An 18,240-nucleotide genomic window follows, 5' to 3' on the forward strand; every position below is an offset into this window, starting at 1 on the left:
GTAAGCGATACACGCTGGTCCTTTCATTGTAGCACGCGTGCAGCCCCGGACATGTAAGGGCATGACAGACCTGTTATTGGCCGATCTCGTGTGCTAGAGCCTCACGTGTCCCTCTAGTAAGCTGGACACGGACCGCGGGGGCATGCCTGAGTCTCGTTCGTTAACGGAATTAAGCTTGCAATCTGTGCAGCTTTTTTGTAGATGGCATGGTTGAGGTTGCCCGTGTTGAGTCCAATTAAGCTGCAGGCTCCACTCCTGGTGGTGCCCTTCTGGACATTCCTTTAAGGTTCAGCTTTGCAACCATACTGCCCCCAGAAACCAAACACTTTTCCTGACAGTGACATTCTGGTCAAAGAGCACGATGACATCACGTCTGTACGTCCTCTGCCTAAACAGTCCAAGTGCAGAGAGATGGAAGATGGGGACGACAAGGAGTCCAGAGTACTGGGATTCCCTAGCGAGGAGACTTATTTAATTGTTTTAAATGTTGGGAACAATTATTGGGGAGCACGATACTCTGAAGAATGATATCTGGGGCCCACCATACACCGGAGCATTCCAAAGGTGGCCATCAGTCACTGGAGCAGCATTTACAGGGCCCATTATACACTGGAGCATTAGAAATTGGGCCCATTATATATGGAGCATTATTTGGGCCCATAATACTCTGGAGCTTCATCCATGGGGACCAACATATACTGTAGCATTATGTGGAGCTCATCATATACTGTATCGAACATTATATGGGACCAATGATTCTGTATGAAGAAATATATGGGCCTCATTACTCTGTATGGCGCACTATGCGGTGGCCATAATACTGTATGGAGGAATATACTGTCTGTTTTTGGAGCTATTGGAGAATTTAAAATGGATATCAGTCATGTGATGTAAGAATTGAAGTATTTTTCATTGTACTGTACCGCTATTTCTCTGCCGTATCAAAGGATCATGAATTGTGTTAAAGGAGCCCAGTGACACTCTTTGGCCCTGGGCCCACGAAAATCTGGAGTCAGCACTACCCCCCACAACTTTAGCCAAATAACCCCCAGTTTTCAATACCTAACTATTATTATAAAGTAAATTAAGGTTGACAAGCTTCTGTAATAAGAATTGATGTTTTTGGCATTGAAATGGGCACTGTAGGTGTGTTTCCTGTCCTCCACTCACTGCCGACTTTTCTTCCTCATTGACTTACATTGGGTTTCGTGTTTCAGTCGGCCTTCGACTTTTCACGATAATCGACCGATTTCGTTCGACCCGACTTTTGCGAAAGTCGGGTTTCGTGAAACCCGACTCGACCCGAAAAAAGGCAAAGTCGCTCATCTCTACTTATGATGTTATCTGTACAGCTGTTATTTAGAATTCCATACTGATAAGGCCATTTCATTCTCATCTGATTTTGCTTCTTGTGTCCTATTTCATGGTGTGTGACTACCACCGTCTACTACTGTCTTTCATATTAATTTGTTAATGGACGTCAATTAGCAGTTATGCTCTTCCTGAGTTCCAGAGCTAGCTGGCAGCTGCAGGGCTTCTAAATTTCCTTTATAAGCCCATTTGTTGCCTGCACTGTAGATTCACTAAGCATTTAGGAAAGTGTGCACCATGCAAAGAAGGCTACACATAAGTAGAGCATAATGCAATGTAGAAGCCTGCAAACCTTCCACCTTCACTTGTGAAATAAAGAACAATTTCCTTACATAGGTAATAGGGGGGATCAGACTCAGGGCAATTTAATTCCATGTGCATGTTTTATTAAGTGTTGCCAGCCACAATGTACGCATAATACATACAAGGGATTCTGTTCTGTCTCCAACATCTAATTTGTAATCTCTGATTATTTGTTTGATAATATTTGCTATAATTTACTAGTAAGCTATTTGTTTGCAGTGATTTGGCTCCCTCTAGTGGCCAGAGTCATATTCTCAGTCTTCTGTTGTTTTGTTTTCCATTTCAATATCTGAGTCTCCTCCCTCCTTTTGCAAGGCATTATGGGAGCTTTCCTTCCACTTTCCTCCATTTTCTTTCAGCCTACATCCAGGAAGCATCTCATCTTTTCCTCTACCCTTGCGATTGCATCACCGGTATGTACTCATGCTTTCTGTAGCTAATTCCTGTCCTAATATTAGCCTAGTTTAATCAGTCCTGCCCCTGGTCAGCTATTAGTGTACAAATGTTCATTCACAGTGTACTATGTATGATATGCACTTCTGTTGTGCCCTGTACTGATTGTCTGTATATTATGTTTGTTTGTAGCTTCACCGCGCCAATATATCAAGTTCAATAAAAGCACAGATTCAAGCACAATCTCCTTATTGGACCCTGGTATAGCGGTTTAGCTGACTGTTTATCTGCAATAAAGTCTGCTTCATTCAGTGAGGACAGAACAGTGACAGTCATTCATTATACTCCACTCAAAGAATATGGGGGCTAATGGCACCTGTACATTGCCACACTGCAAAAGACAGAGGAACAGAGAGCAGTATGATTTCCTGTGGCTATTCTCACTAATTTCATAATCGCGTCCAAATTAAAGGGACTCAGTCACCAGTTTTTTGCTATGTAACCTGAGAGCAGAATGCTATCGGGGAAAAGATTCTTATTCCAGCGACATGTCACTTACTCATCTGCTTGCTGTCATTTTGATAAAATCTGTATTTTCTCTGCTACAGAGTTAGCAGCTCTCTGAACAATGAGCTCTCTATAACCCCGCCCACATGACTGATTGGCAGCTTTCTGTGATGGCAGGGATATATAAGAAGGACTACAAGGCAAGAGACAACTAATCCTCTAGTGATAATCGTCCTACTGATTTTATTGGAACCTCAACACACAGCCCAGTAAGTGACACATACTTGGAATCAGGGTCTCTGCCCCTACATAAAGCTGATCTTGGATTAAATAATAAATCTTTAATTGTGGACGGACCTAATATAAATGTTGCTGATAATGTACTTTCCTAATATAAAAGCAAGGCTCCCTAAATGTGGAAATTAAAAACGGTGGTGATTTGGCTGAGATGCACAGTGAATGTTAGTGAGTATGTCAGGGTTTTACGCTAGAAAACCCATACATCAAGGGGTTGATCTGCATTTTTTAACGGGACCGGATGATTATCTTAACGTGTATAGTCCCCTTCTGACTCCCGATAGATGATGAAGAGAAGGAGCGGGCACAACGATTGATGCTTTTGTACATTCTGGAGACTAACCAGCGGTTTATGTGTTTGGCAGCAATTTTTTTCTCCTCTCCCAGTAGAAAACATATAAATGCTTTTTTTTATGTTTTTGCTATGATAACATGAATCCTTTACAAACTTATATGGTAGACGCTGTGTAAAATAATCTCTGCATAGGTTACTTTCATTTTAACATACCCCTGGATGGTGAGGTTCATTTTAAACAATTTTTAATTGATTTCTTTTTCAATAAAGACTATTATTATGCTTTGATTAGAATAATTTGCTTTATGCCATTATATTCCACAGCACTTTACAGACATTATTGACACTGTCCCCGATGGGGCTCACAATCTAAATTCCCTATCACTATGTCTTTGGAGTGTGGGAGGAAACCGGAGAACGCAGAGGAAACCCACACAAACACGGGGAGAACATACAAACTCCTTGCAGATGTTGTCCTTGGTGGGATTTGAACCCAGGACCCCAGCGCTGCCAGGCTAACCATTGAGCCACCGTGCTACCCACAATTTCAGATGTTCAAAAAATTTGCATCAGAAATTCACAGTATTGTTCAATATTTTGTGGATTTACCCCAAATTTCTCCACCATATTTTGAATTTAGCTTTAAGGTCTGCTTGAACAACTTTGGTTTATCATAACCTTTATTTAAAAATATACATGGACTTAAGTCAAGGAAAAATACATGCATAATATTTGTATACAGTGACAAGATGTTCTTCTCTAAAATCGCTGCTAACTGAACACTTTGATACTTAATCTCTAAAAAGTATTACTGAACTGGAGAGATATGTCATTGCGTTCTGATATAATCCAGTAAAATGAAAGCAACAGAGCATCCTGAGATGGCAAAATCAACCAAATGTTTCACGCACTTGATCAAACAAATAGGACATCTGCCCTGTGTGCAGCCTCATGGGTATAGTAGGCACTGGCCAACATTGTGTCTACCAAGAGCTTCATTTCCAAAGCCAAAACCAAGCTAAGTTAATAAAGACAGAATTTTCTGGGTTCTTGGAAATAAACAAAATATTAAAATGTGGTAAAATAAAAAAAAATGTTAATTACTGCAAGGTGAAGATGTCTGTAGTCCTGGGAAACACAACGGGCGAAACTTGGAGAACTCCAGTAGGCGACACCTTGGGGATTGAGCAGACAGCGACGACTAGCTGATCCTGCAGGGGACATAGAGATCATTTAACAAACCAAAAACAGAGACTAGACATAAGAACACAAATGGAAAGACGTACAAATGCATCCTAAGAGTTAGAAAGAATGATTAAAAATGTCAACAAATTAAAATTCTGAACACAAATCTACCAGTTAAAATGAAATGAAGAAAATTAAACGTAGAAGAAATAATGAAACACACAAAGTAAAGAGAAAAAGCATGGAAAAGTGCAGTCAGACGATTACAAGATATGATCCCGAGGGACTGACCTGTGGCGTTTGGAGGACACTTGTTGTACACAATTTCCCCTGCAGCTGCTTTCTTCCAGGTCATGGATGAGACGTACTCATCTTTACACATTTCATGTAACGCTGTGAGGAAGGGAAGCACTACCATGAAATAACTGGTTATCAACTAAATTAGGAGCTACCCGCCTAGCCCAAATCTTGGAGATGAGATCTCACAGCTTCCAGCCATGTTACACACCTTGTGATCTGCCCAGGGATGCTAAGTAGAGTGTGGTGACCTGACCTTTCTCTGGTGACCTCAGAATATATGGATCACTATGTGTAAATAGCAAGCTGTGACCAGCTAATGAAAAAATGAACAATCATTGCTATTCCCTTTTTCCTTAACCCACTAGCCTGTCAGCAAGAGCCCACAGAGGAAGCAGGCATGCTGAGAGGATGAAAGGAGCACAAGAGAGGAATAAAGAAACAAAAGCCGAAAGAGCATGTGGAGAACAAGAGAAGAGGTGCAGGAGACCAGACACAGAGAGCACAGGAGAGGTGCGGAGGTGAAGAGGTGGTGGTGAACAAAAAGAGCAGTCAAGATGGGATTCAAAGCAAGACAAGGAAAGGAAGGAGGAGTACGGAGGAGTCTGTGTGCCACCTCAACCTGACAACTCAATCTATAGTGGAGTCATGTACACAATCCCAAGATCTAATATATTAGGGTAGACGATTAAATAGCATTGAAGATTAGTTAAGAATATCTGTAAATGACGAGTAAAAAAGTCAAACATCAGACTGGTAAGAACTACTTCTGTTAAGTGAAAGAGGATAGAAGAAGAGTGTGGACTATTTCATGCGAATTTGGGTGTGATTCTAAGGATCCTTAAGCACATGCATTTTGTTTTAATAGAAGTCATCCATGTTCTAACTAAAGGTTTAAACACGTAACAAATGTGAATATAATGTCATAAGTAATTGGTATACTATGAGCCACCAACCTATCATCTGCCGTATGTTACTCCCGGAATGTGATTCCAATACAACACTAATTTACTGACAATACAACAATAATGTAAGTGAATATAGTATTGGAGCTATTATTCTAAAAATCAGATTGACAGCTGGAAAAATATTGTTGTGTGTTGTACATGGCAACAGTGAAGTAAACCAGTAAAGTGGTCTTCCAAGATTTATGAAGTCAACCATTAGCGGCATCAGACATGTTTAATTAAGGCTATCTGGAATATTAGTCACATCACTAAGGTTTATCTGACCCTAGTATATGAGAGAGCATGTAATTATAGGTCAGGTTATTTAGGACCTACGCTAATGAGGTAATAATTGCTCAGAGCTACTGGAATCTAAGGTCACCTTTGTTGGAGATAAAAACACCATAATCCAAGTAGAAAAAAAGAAAAAACGTTTCTAGAAATTTGGGTAAGTTAGGGGTCCATTAGAGTTGGTGGGAGTCGATTTGAAGGATCCAATTCAGTAGCCAGGTCAGTAATTTGTGGCCAATGGATAGGAGGCTTGAGAACTGCCTCCAGGCCTCTTTTGAGTATGTGTAATGATGATGTCATGCCAAGACCGGCTAACCAAAAGAAGAGTCGCGGATGACAAGAGGTAGCCATTGGATAACAGATTACTGACTTGGCTGATGGACTGGGTCCTCCTAACCGATTTGCACCAACTAATGGCAGTAAATCATTTTTTTGCAAAGAATTTTTGAATAAACCTAAGTGAAGTACTATTGGAAAATGAAAAGTATTAATTTATCTATCCAAAGAAAACATGTGTATAATGACATATTGGGTAAGGCATGGGTCTAATATGATTGTTAAGTTTGTAAATTGCCTGTTTCAAACAGGAGGAAAACCCTTACTGGGCTAAAAGTGGCAGCTCCACTCTGCACACACAGGAGATGTATTGGGTGGATACCTGGACATTTCTTTTCATTGCACGTCCTGACCTCGTCCCCGGAGCCCTCGCACGGGTATCCTTGCAATCCTGTTCCCTGACACATCCGGTAGCGACGCTGCCAGCCACTGTCACATGTTTTGGAGCACAAGCTCCAATGATTCCACGGGCCCCATTTTCCATCCGCTAGAAAGTGTGAAGGGGCAGGAAGCAGAAGAAAGTGTAAAGAAAAGAGGGAACACAAGGGTATAAAAAGAGGATAATGGGTAGAGGAAGGGTAAAAGGTGAGAGATTAGAGAATGCAGCACAATGTAGGGAGAAGATGACAGGAAAAAAGAATAAAGGGGAGCATAAATTAGGAATTAAGCAGTGAGAAAAGAGAATAAAGATGTATAGAAAGAGATCTAAGGGATGTGTAAAGCTACTGTATAAAAGTATATAGGTCATAAAGATAAGGCATTAAAGTGAGAGATAGTGTGGAAAACAGAAAGCTCTTGTAGCTCTATCACTAGTTAGTGGCAAATTGAACAAAGGGAGAATAAAACTAGTAAAGACAACAGCGTAGAAATAAAAAAAAACAGCGAGTACCTGTATGGCATGTAACGGAAACAAGTTTAAGAGGTGAAGAGCCGGAGGCACATTATGTGAGATGAGAGAGCAGTTAATGCTGGGTTATATGATCAGAGAAAGATGACAGAGATAAAGATAGAAGGAGATGCTATAAAGAGACTTCCAAAAAATAGGCTAGATGATAACATGTGATCTACCTGCTAAGCCAAGAGCGGGCATACTGGTAGTCGTTAACAGGTCATTTCAGGGTGGGGTGTGTATCATCACATTTTTTAGTAGACACACCGCTGAAAATCTACTGGCCTCAACTCAGCTTCTGTAATACTAATACAGACCACCCCTCTACTAGGTGATGCCCTACATTACATGAGTTTTGTCATTTCAAGCAGGGCCAGACTTCATTATTAAAGAAAACTATGCTACTGTGTCAGAAAACAGTTGTCTTGGTCTGTTCATCTCCAGCCTTGAATTACCTGGACATTCGGGGTTACTGCACTCCTTGGTGTCTGTTTGCTGCCCCCTGCAGTCTCCTCCATCTTGGCTTATGCTGCTGCACTTTCTCGTCCTTTGTTGGGTTCCATTGGAACATGTTACTGAGCATCTTCCCCATGGGCCCCAGTCCAGCCATATCCCTTCCACTGCAAAGGAGAAAGCATCGCTGTGTAAAATTAGCAGCCTCCGACAAACAGGCCAGCTGTGCCTCATCTCCCCACTGGAAAAAAATGCATAAAGCTACATGTAATAAATAATATTTAGTGTGCAATTGCATCTTCCAAGGGGAACCTCGTAAAAACATCCTAAAGCTAGAAATCTTCTAACCTCAGTGGGGATATCCCTTGACAAGGACAGAAGAAGGAAGCAACCTTTCAAGTGAATGAGATGAATTAATCATGGGCACATAGGTATCCAGTGATAGATGGGGTCAGAGTTTCGAAACAATGGCTTTTAACCCTTTTTGACTGCTGCGTAAGGAATTCATTGCCCTGTACTGCTCTTCTGATCTTAGAGTCCTCAGACAAATGACAAAATACTCTGTCTGGAGATCAGGACATATGGCCTGTGAATTAGGCAGTAATGACAGAAAGAGACTGATAGCAGAGAGAAACTTCTTGCCCAATCTGGCCTGTGCCAAGCCTTGTCGCCGCAAAATACGGAGAGAGAGGAGGCTTCCTAATGATCTAAAATATACACACTATAAGACTACAATCTGTAGAAGAGGACTATTCATTGTAAAACTTGTAGAAAACATGCTCGCAGTAAAAAAGATCGCTAAGAAAGAAACGGAAAGGTTGCTATTATCACAGTTCATCTTTCTGAAGCTATTCTAGTGCCATGCGGCACATAAAGGGTGAGCCAGGAGTCTCCGCAATGGTGCCCAAGATACACTTTGGAGAGTTTTCCACCGCACATAAAAGTTCAACATGATAAATGTGTTTAAGTACCTGAGGAGACAATATACAGATTAAGGTCAAACATTATTGTGGGCAGGTTTGCAAAGTCATACGGGAGCCCATAAAGAGAAATAGATTGAGGGTGAATTTCTACATAAATCAAAGAGATCCACATTATTCCACCGGAGACATCCTAGTTATGATAGTGAGAAATGAGCCAAGTTTCTATAATTGCTACAAGATGCTTGAGCATACAGATAAGTCAGATGGGAGTCTGTGGGATTGGTGCACCGGGTTTTAGGCTGGTTTCACACTTGCGTTTTTTTGCGCTGTTTTTAGCGCAAAAAAAGCATGCATTTTTCCCCCTATACTTTAACATGGTTGCACATAGGTGCGCATACACATGCGTTTTTACTCGTTTGTATGCGCATGCGTTTTTTTGTAGTGTGCGCTCGGGCGCAGAAAATGCATCCTGTTGCATTTTTTGTGGTTCCGACTTGCCGCCAAAAAGCGCATGCGCACGCAATGTGTTTTTTTACAGCAAAACACCCATTATAGTCTATGGGTGCGCATACGTGCGCATTGTAATGCGCACGTATGCTCAAAAAAACATGCGTTTTTTAAAAAAACACACCAAAACCCGCAAAAAAATGCACACAAATGCATGATGCATTTTTTTCATGCCTTTCTGTGCGCAAAAAACGCGCAGCAAAAAAACGCAAGTGTGAAAGTAGCCTTACATATGTACAAATGCATATGTATATGTTTATATACTTTACACAGTATATGTTATGGCTGGTGGAACGTACCAAATAATATGAAGATGGTAATAGGTGCGTTCGCAGCCCGGGGTCCACCGTGCAGAGATGTAAACTGCTGCTCAGTAACGGCAGACACAAAATGGTGGTATCGCACTGGACACATGTGGGTTAAACGCCACCCAGTGTGTAGTAGCGACGGGCTCTGTTGCTTCACAGAGCCACAGAACCGCAGAACACAGATGCCGTACCGTGTTGACTGTCACAGGGCACAGCTGAGTCAGCGCTAGTGTTCGTTCACAAGACTCTGCCCCAAGGACGCAGGGTAAGAGCCTCTCTAGACCCACTAAGCGCGCAGCGTCGCACCTGCAAACGCCACTAATCGACACTGGCTACTGTGGAGTGCAGACAAAGTGCACAGTGGTGTACAGGCAAGCCACTACTTGGCGCTGATGCTAGGCCCTGACTCTGTCTCCTACCTGCACTCAGTCTAGGCACTAACAGGAAAGGCTGAACAACACATGTGTACCAAGGGTAGGGGTTTCATAATGCGTCATTCACCAGAGACATTCATATGTGCATACAACACTCACTCCACATGGTCTATACTAGCGCACGCATGGTCGATACTAGTGACTAAGGATAAAAAGCCAAACCAGAATCTTAATTTGCAGACACTGTGTTTCAGGGTACCGACCCTCGTTAGTGCAAAGTGTGAGATCTGGTTTGGCTGTGTGAGAGGCGTCTGACCGATATCCAAGAAGTATTGTTTCTCTGCAGAGATTGACATGCTAAGCATGCCAAGATGAGGAGACTTAAAACTGCAATGCTCCTTTGGGAAATATGCAAATTTTGGTTTGGCTTTTTATCTTAAGTCATGTGACAAGGCTTGTTAAAGGGTCAACACTAGTGTTGAGCATTCCGATACCGCAAGTATCGGGTATCGGCCGATACTTGCTGTATCGGAATTCCGATACCGACTTCCGATATTTTTTCAATATCGGAATTCGGCATCGGAATCGGAAGTTCAAAGTTGATTGACAGACTGACGTCATCATGATGCGCGGTGTGTGCGCATCATGATGCGCCGTCATTTCGGGCCTTCCGGGGGTCTCTGCCGGCCTGCCGGGGGGTTGTGCCGGCCTGCCGGGGGGCTGTGTGGACTGCCCGGGGTCTGTACCGGCCTGCCGGGGGGCTGTGCCGGCCTGCCGGTGGTCTGTGCACCCTGTGGGGGTCTGTACCGGCCTGCCGGGGGGCTGTGCCGGCCTGCCGGTGGTCTGTGCACCCTGTGGGGGTCTGTACCGGCCTGCCGGGGGGCTGTGCCGGCCTGCCGGTGGTCTGTGCACCCTGTGGGGGTCTGTACCGGCCTGCCGGGGGGCTGTGCCGGCCTGCCGGGGGGCTGTGCTGATGTCCGGGGGTCTGTGCAAGCATCGTCCGATGGGACTACAAGTCCCATCGGGCGATGCCTGCTACCATGACAGTGATTGACACATTAGCCAATGATGGGACAGTAGTAGTCCCATCATCCGGCTAATGTGTTAAATGTTAAAAAAAAAAAAAAAAAAAATACTACATACATACTACATGCATGCTACATACATACTACATGCTACATACATACTACATATATACTACATACATACTACATGCATGCTACATACATACTACATGCATGCTACATACATACTACATGCTACATACATACCACATACATACTACATACTACATATATACTACATGCATGCTACATACATACTACATGCTACATACATACCACATACATACTACATACATACTACATACATACTACATACATACTACATGCATGCTACATACATACTACATACATACTACATGCTACATACATACTACATGCATGCTACATACATACTACATGCTACATACATACCACATACATACTACATACATACTACATACATACTACATGCTACATACATACTACATATATACTACATGCATGCTACATACATACTACATGCTACATACATACCACATACATACTACATATGGAATTTCCCACGCAGCAATGGCATAAAGTGAGACTAGGGACATTTTTTTTTTTAAGTGGCGGAGGAATACAGTGCGGAAGGATACCTACCTTCCGTCATTGGATTCCTGCAGCCCGTAGAGAACGGCAGCATCATCTGATGCTGCAGTTCTCTACCCAAGATCGTCGTGGGACACACTCGTGGACTGCTTCGGATCGTGGGTGAGTATTTTTGTGGTTTGTTATGTTAATATTTATTCCGGAAAAGACAATGGCTTCGGGGAACAATGTGACAAGTATTGGTAAGTATGTTACTCTATGTTATATGTACTGTATGTCTATGTATGTATTGTATGAATGTATTGTATGTATGTAGTATATATGTGGTATGTATGTAGCATGTAGTATGTATGTAGTATGTATGTAGCATGCATGTAGCATGCAGTATGTATGTAGCATGCATGTAGTATATATGTAGTATGTATGTAGCATGCATGTATATATGTAGTATGTATGTAGCATGTAGCATGTATGTAGTATGTATGTGGTATGTATGTAGCATGTAGTATGTAGCATGTAGTATGTAGCATGCATGTAGTATATATGTAGTATGTATGTAGCATGTAGTATGTATGTAGTATGTATGTAGCATGTATGTAGCATGCATGTAGTATGTATGTAGCATGTAGTATGTATGTAGCATGTAGTATGTATGTAGTATATATGTAGTATGTATGTAGCATGTAGTATGTATGTAGCATGCATGTAGTATATATGTAGTATGTATGTAGCATGTAGTATGTATGTAGCATGCATGTAGTATATATGTAGTATGAATGCAGTATGTATGTAGTATGCATGTTGTATGTATGTAGCATGTAATTTTTTTTTTTTTTTTTTTTTTTTTTTTTTTACATTTAACACATTAGCCGGATGATGGGACTACTACTCTCCCATCATTGGCTAATGTGTCAATCACTGTCATGGTAGCAGGCATCGCCCGATGGGACTTGTAGTCCCATCGGACGATGCCTGCACAGACCCCCGAAGCCTGCACAGACCACCGGCAGGCCGGCACAGCCCCCCGGCAGGCCGGCACAGCCCACCGGAGCCTGCACAGACCCCCTGGCAGGCCGGCACAGCCCCCCGAAAGGCCCGTACAGACCCCAGAGAGGCTGTACAAGGGCAGGAAAGGGTTTTTCTTATTCCGATACCGGAAGTCCCATAGACTTGAATGGGACTTCCGGTATCGGAATCGGCGATACCGATACTTTTTTTAAAGATCGGCCGATACCATCCGATACGATACTTTGAAGTATCGGACGGTATCGCTCAACTCTAGTCAACACTGACTTTTAGCATTGCTACTTCCAATAGGTGGTACTAGAGTTCTAGTCCTCTTCCTCTCTGAAGATACAATTTGCATATTTCCCAGAGGAGCATTGCGGCTTTAAGTCTCTTCATTTCGGCATGCTTAGCATGTCAATCTCCCCTGGAGAAACAATACTTCTTAGATATCGGTTAGACGCCTCTCACACAGCCAAACCAGATCTCACACTTTGCACTAACGAGGGGCGGTAACCTGAAACACAGTGTCTGCAAATTAAGATTCTGGTTTGGCTTTTATCCTAAGTCATGTGACAAGGCTCTTTAAAGGGTCGACATAGACTTTTAGGATTGCTATTTCCAATAGGTGGCACTAGAGTTCTAGTCCACTTCTTCTCTGAAGAGACAATTTGCATATTTCCAAGAGGAGCATTGCGGCTTTAAGTCTCCTCATCTTGGCATGCTTAATATGTCACTCTCCGCAAAGAGAAACGTTACTTCTTGGCTATAAATGAAAGATTACAATTACTAAGTCATCTCAACACCCAGTCATATTCAAGGTGTAATTTACCTTTCCAATTAAACAGAATACAGTTACAGAATGACAATGGAACTACCAACTTTTAACTCTTCACTTCCTATGGCTTTATTCTTTTCCTGGATTATAATATGACCATCACTGGATCTCTACTCTACTCTAAATGCATTATTTGATCCCTTAGAAATTAACTTCACCGCCCCCCCCCCCCACCCCGAGCCAAATTCAAATGGTAAATTTTTGACCAGGCAAAAGAGTACATAAGAAAAGTAAAGCAAATTTTATATTCCCTTTAACATACATCTTCTTTATTCCCTTTTTAAGTTATGACATCTAAGCTAAATTGATAATGTTAATTACAATTTATGTCTTTACTATCACTATAATTGTATCCTTGTCTTTTTCAATTAATTCCCTTTCTTTCCTACTTTTGATCCTTTTCATTTTCCCATTAAGTTTAACTTTCTCTCTCCTCCGCCCTTTTTTCCTTCCTTTATTTCCCTTCCTCCTTAAGCCCCCGTTACACACTGCGATATCGCTAGCAATATCGCTGTAAAGTCACCGATTTTGTGACGTTGCAGCGATATTGCTAGCGATATCGCTGCATGTGATACTTACCTCCGACCGGCTCCCCCGCTGGTTATTGCTGATCGCGCGAGAAGCTCCTGGACCATTCCTCGTCGGGCGCTTCCTGCTGCGCTTCCTGTGGCGCCGACGAGCGACGCGTGGAGCCGGGCGGGAGGACGCAGGATCGCCACGTCTGACAGGTAAGTAGCGATCTCCGTCCCCAGCGATGTCGCTAGTGAGATCTGCCTGAGTGGCAGCTCACTAGCGACCACCTAGCGATTCACCAGCGATCCTTACCGCGTCATATTGCTGGTCGGGATCGCTGGTGAGTCGCTAGGTGTAACGGTACCCTTAATCCTAAGTTTGACCTGTGTGTATTGTTACCCTTCCCTTTAAAAATTTTAATAAAAACAATTGATAGAAAAAAAGAGAGAGTATATAAATGATGTAAATGATGTTTTTGCCTTTTCTGAAAATCTCACCCTCATATACATTGATAGAATAGCAGTTAGATCAAAAATTGTTATCCAATTTAAAGGGAATCTGTCAACAGGTTTTTGCTAAATCATTTGACAGAAGCATGATGTAGGTAGGGTTTGAGACCCTGAATCCAATGATGTATCACTTAGCTTACTGGGTGCAGCAGTTGTGACACAATCAAAGTTCGTAGAGGTAACATGAAGCAGAGCTGATAAATCTGTTCCTACCCACACAACAGCTGACTCCGCCCACACAACAGTTTTCATGTACAAGGTCTAATGACAGTGAGCTGCTTATCACAGGAGAATGTGGTCAGACTAGCAGTCCTAGGAGCATCAGACCTTGCAATGATAACGTCCTAGAGATAAAATCTTCAGTGTAAGCAAACAACACATAGCTTAATAAATGACACATTGCTGAAATAAGTGTTTCAGCCCCTATCTACTGCTGTCTTTAGATTAGATAGCTAAAACCTGCTAACCTTCTTTAAGTTTAGTGCACATTACTCTAACATTTTTACTTGTTAGGCTACCCAAAATATGTTATGCTTTTTTTTAAAAAAAAAATAGCACTTTTAGCTTATTCTTTTATTAGTCGTTTGTGCACAAACAACAAACAGAATTTTATATGTTGTGAATGTATATTTCTTTGAGTATGGAAATGGATTACCCATTTTGTATTTGTCACTCTAATATGATATGCCTATAATTGAGAGATCATCATGGTCTGTAGGTACAGTGTGACTAGAGTACTTGTATTATATTTTTTTAACTAACAATTTTTACAATTTTTCTGTATTTTAATTTTCCCGATTTGTATTTTGTACATAATATGTAATATGATATTGTAGAAGTCATAAGACCTATAGGACTTTTTATCTTTACTGTAAAATATTTGTTTTCTAACTGGGAAATCTACAGCTGATCATGGTTTGGTAAGAGAGCCAAGGGCACTCACATGACCAGTAACTAGAAATAAATAGATTGATCTGAGGAGGATTGGCTTTGATTAAAATTTCCTAAAATTTGCATGTATCTGCAAATTCAAACAATTTGTGATTTGCTCAGCGAGGGTCACAAAAGAAAAATTGTCTTTTGCTATTTCATACACTGTTGAAGACTTGCAGAGAGGTTAATAATGCCGTGTGGGGCCCCCCAGGTTTCCCAAAATGCCATGAAGATATCACATCACATGTAGTGGTGAGCGAGTATGCTCACTGCTCGGGTGTCCTCCGAGTATTTTGGAATGCTCGAAGACTTAGTTTTTGTCTACGCAGCTGCATGATTTGCGGCTGCTGGACAGCCTGAATACATGTCGGGATTGCCTGTTAGGGAATCCCCACATGTATTCAGGCTGTCTAGCAGCCGCAAATCATGCAGCTGCGTCGACAAAAACTACTGTATATATTCGTGTATAAGCCAACCCGCATATAAGCCGACCCCCCTAATTTTTCCACAAAAAACTGGGAAAACTTATTGACTCATGTATAAGCAGAGGTTGGTGCTGCACAAGGGTTAATGGTGGTCCGAGAAGATGCTCCATACATAAATACCCCTCATAAAATGCTGCACAAGGGTTAATGGTTGCCCAAGAAGATGCTCCATAGATAAAAAAAAACCCATATGCTGCTGCACAAGGGTTAATGCTGCCCCATGAGATGCTCCATAAATACCCCCAATATACTGCTGCACAAGGGTTAATGCTGCCCCATAAGATGCTATATAAATACCCCCAATGTGCTGAAGCACAAGGGTTAATGCTGCTCCATAAGATGCTCCATAAATACCCCCATATGCTACTGTAAAAGGGTTAATGCCGCCCCATAAGTTACTCTATAAATACCCCCATATGCTGCTGCACAAGGGTAAATGTTGCCCCATATGATGCTCCATAAATACCCCCCATATGCTGCTGCACAAGGGTTAATGCTGCCCCATAAGATGCTCCATAAATACCCCCATATGCTGCTGCACAAGGATTATTGCTGCCCCTTAAGATACTCCATAAATACCCCCCATATGCTGCTGCACAAGGGTTAATGCTGCCCCATAAGAGGCTCCATAAATACCCCCCATATATTGCTGCTGCCGCTGCTGCAGTTAAAGAAAAAAAATGACATACTCACCTCTCTGTCGCTGAGGACAAGGTGCCGGTGTCCTGAGCAGGCGGTGACAGGTTCTGATGTCACCGCTGGCTCAGGCCCCCGGCACTGGCAATATTTACCGGTCTCCGTTCGATCGCCGTACACTGCTCTGTCTCCCGGATATCTGCAGTGATGTTCAGCAGAGGGCGCGCACTGACTACGTCATCGCTCCCTCTGCTCAACGTCACAGCAGGAGGACCCGGAGTCACAGCGGTGCATGGTGATGGAACGGGGACAGGGGAATATTGCTCTGCCCCCCCATCATACTCACCTCCTCCTGGCGCACGGTCTCCTCTGTAGCCCCTGCTTCTCCCTCGGTCGTCTTCCTCCTGCGTTCAGCGGTCATGTGGTACCGCTCATTAAACTCATAAATATGCACATATTCATGAGTTTAATGAGCAGTACCATGTGACCGCTGAACACAGGCGCAGGAGACCTACGGAGAAGCGGCGGGCTGCAGAGACGTATGATCTCTGACACCCCCGCTCCCCCGCCGACCCCCGGTATATGACTCACTTATAAGCCAAGAGAGGGACTTTCAGCCCCAAAAAATGGGCTTAAAATCTCTGCTTAAACGCGAGTATATATGGTAAATCTTCAAGCACGCCAAAATACTCGGAGGACACCGAGCAATGAGTATACTTGCTCATCACTAATCACATGGTCTAATGCAGCCAATTAGGGGGACTATCACAGGGACAGTAAAAGATGAGGGCTGGCCAAGGAGTAACATTTTAGGATTTTACACGCAGGTATTACATACATTGTCAAAATTGTTGATACGCATCATTTAATGACAGAAAAACTCACAATGGTGACAGAAATAACTTGAATCTGACAAAAGTAATAAATCAAAAATCTATGAAAATGAGTAAATGAAAGTCAGACATTTCTTTTCAACCATGCTTCCACAGAATTAAAAAAAAAAAACTCATGAAGTAGTCTGAATGATGACACCTCTGAAAATAATGTGACAAAAGGGACATGTTAAATCAAGGTGTGTCCACTAATTAGCATCACAGGTGTCTACAATCTTGGAATCAGTGATTGGGCCTGTATAGAGGGCTACAGATACTCACTGTGCTGTTGGTGTCATGGTGTATATCACACTCAACATGGACCAGAGGAAGTGAAGGAAAGAGTTGTCTCAGGAGATTAGAAAGAAAATTATAGACAAACATGTTAAAGGTAAAAGTTATAAGATCATCTCCAAGCAGCTTGATGTTTCTGTGACTACAGTTGCACATATTATTCATAAATTTAAGCTCCAGGGGACTGTAGCCAACCTCCATGGATGTGGCCACAGGAGGAAAATTGATGACAAATCAAAGAAATGGATAATACGAATGGTAACAAAAGAGCCCCAAAAAACTTCTAAACAGATTAAAGGTGAACTTCAAGCTCAAGGAACATCAGTGTCAGATTGCACCATTCGTCGTTGTATGAGCCAAAGTGGACTTCATGGGAGATGACCAAGAAGGACATCGTTGTTGAAAAAAAATCATAAAAAAGCCAGACTGGAATTTGCCAAACTACAAGCTGACAAGCCACAAAGCTTCTGGGAGAATATCCTATGGATAGATGAGACAAAAATTGATTTTTTTTCTCCAGGCACATCAGCTCTGTATTCACAGATGGAAAAATGAAGCATATCTTGAAAAGAACACTGTCCCTACTGTGAAACATGGAGGAGGCTCTATTATGTTCTGGGGCTGCTTTGCTGCATCTGGCACAGGGTGTCTAGAATCTGTGCAGGGTACAAAGAAATCTCAAGACTATCAAGGAATGCTAGAGAGAAATGTGCTGCCCAGTGTCAGAAAGCTTGGTCTCAGTCTCAGGTCATGGGTCTTGCAACAGGATAATGGCCCAAAACACACAGCTAAAAACACCCAAGAATGGTTAAGAGGAAAACATTGGACTATTCTGAAGTGGCCTT

At 42.4% G+C, this 18,240-nt stretch overlaps 1 protein-coding gene across 4 annotated transcripts in view; it reads right to left on the reverse strand.

Annotated features, from left to right (window-relative positions):
• ADGRB2 (adhesion G protein-coupled receptor B2) overlaps window positions 1-18,240 on the reverse strand; it is a 682,656-nt gene that overhangs the window by 119,781 nt on the left and 544,635 nt on the right. For 3 of the 4 annotated variants that reach the window (XM_073551947.1, XM_073551948.1, XM_073551946.1), the window contains exons 5-8: window positions 7,567-7,731; window positions 6,545-6,709; window positions 4,643-4,744; window positions 4,271-4,377 (exon numbers count right to left, since the gene is read on the reverse strand). In XM_073551947.1, coding sequence (XP_073408048.1) covers window positions 4,271-4,377; window positions 4,643-4,744; window positions 6,545-6,709; window positions 7,567-7,731 — 539 coding nt within the window. The remainder of the gene's footprint in view (window positions 1-4,270; window positions 4,378-4,642; window positions 4,745-6,544; window positions 6,710-7,566; window positions 7,732-18,240) is intronic. The other variant, XM_073551949.1, reaches the window with a different exon arrangement.

Source organism: Dendrobates tinctorius, unplaced genomic scaffold (genome assembly GCF_039654945.1).
Source record: "Dendrobates tinctorius isolate UK_male_01 unplaced genomic scaffold, ASM3965494v1 ptg000183l, whole genome shotgun sequence".
Classification (NCBI taxonomy): Eukaryota; Metazoa; Chordata; class Amphibia; order Anura; family Dendrobatidae; genus Dendrobates; species Dendrobates tinctorius.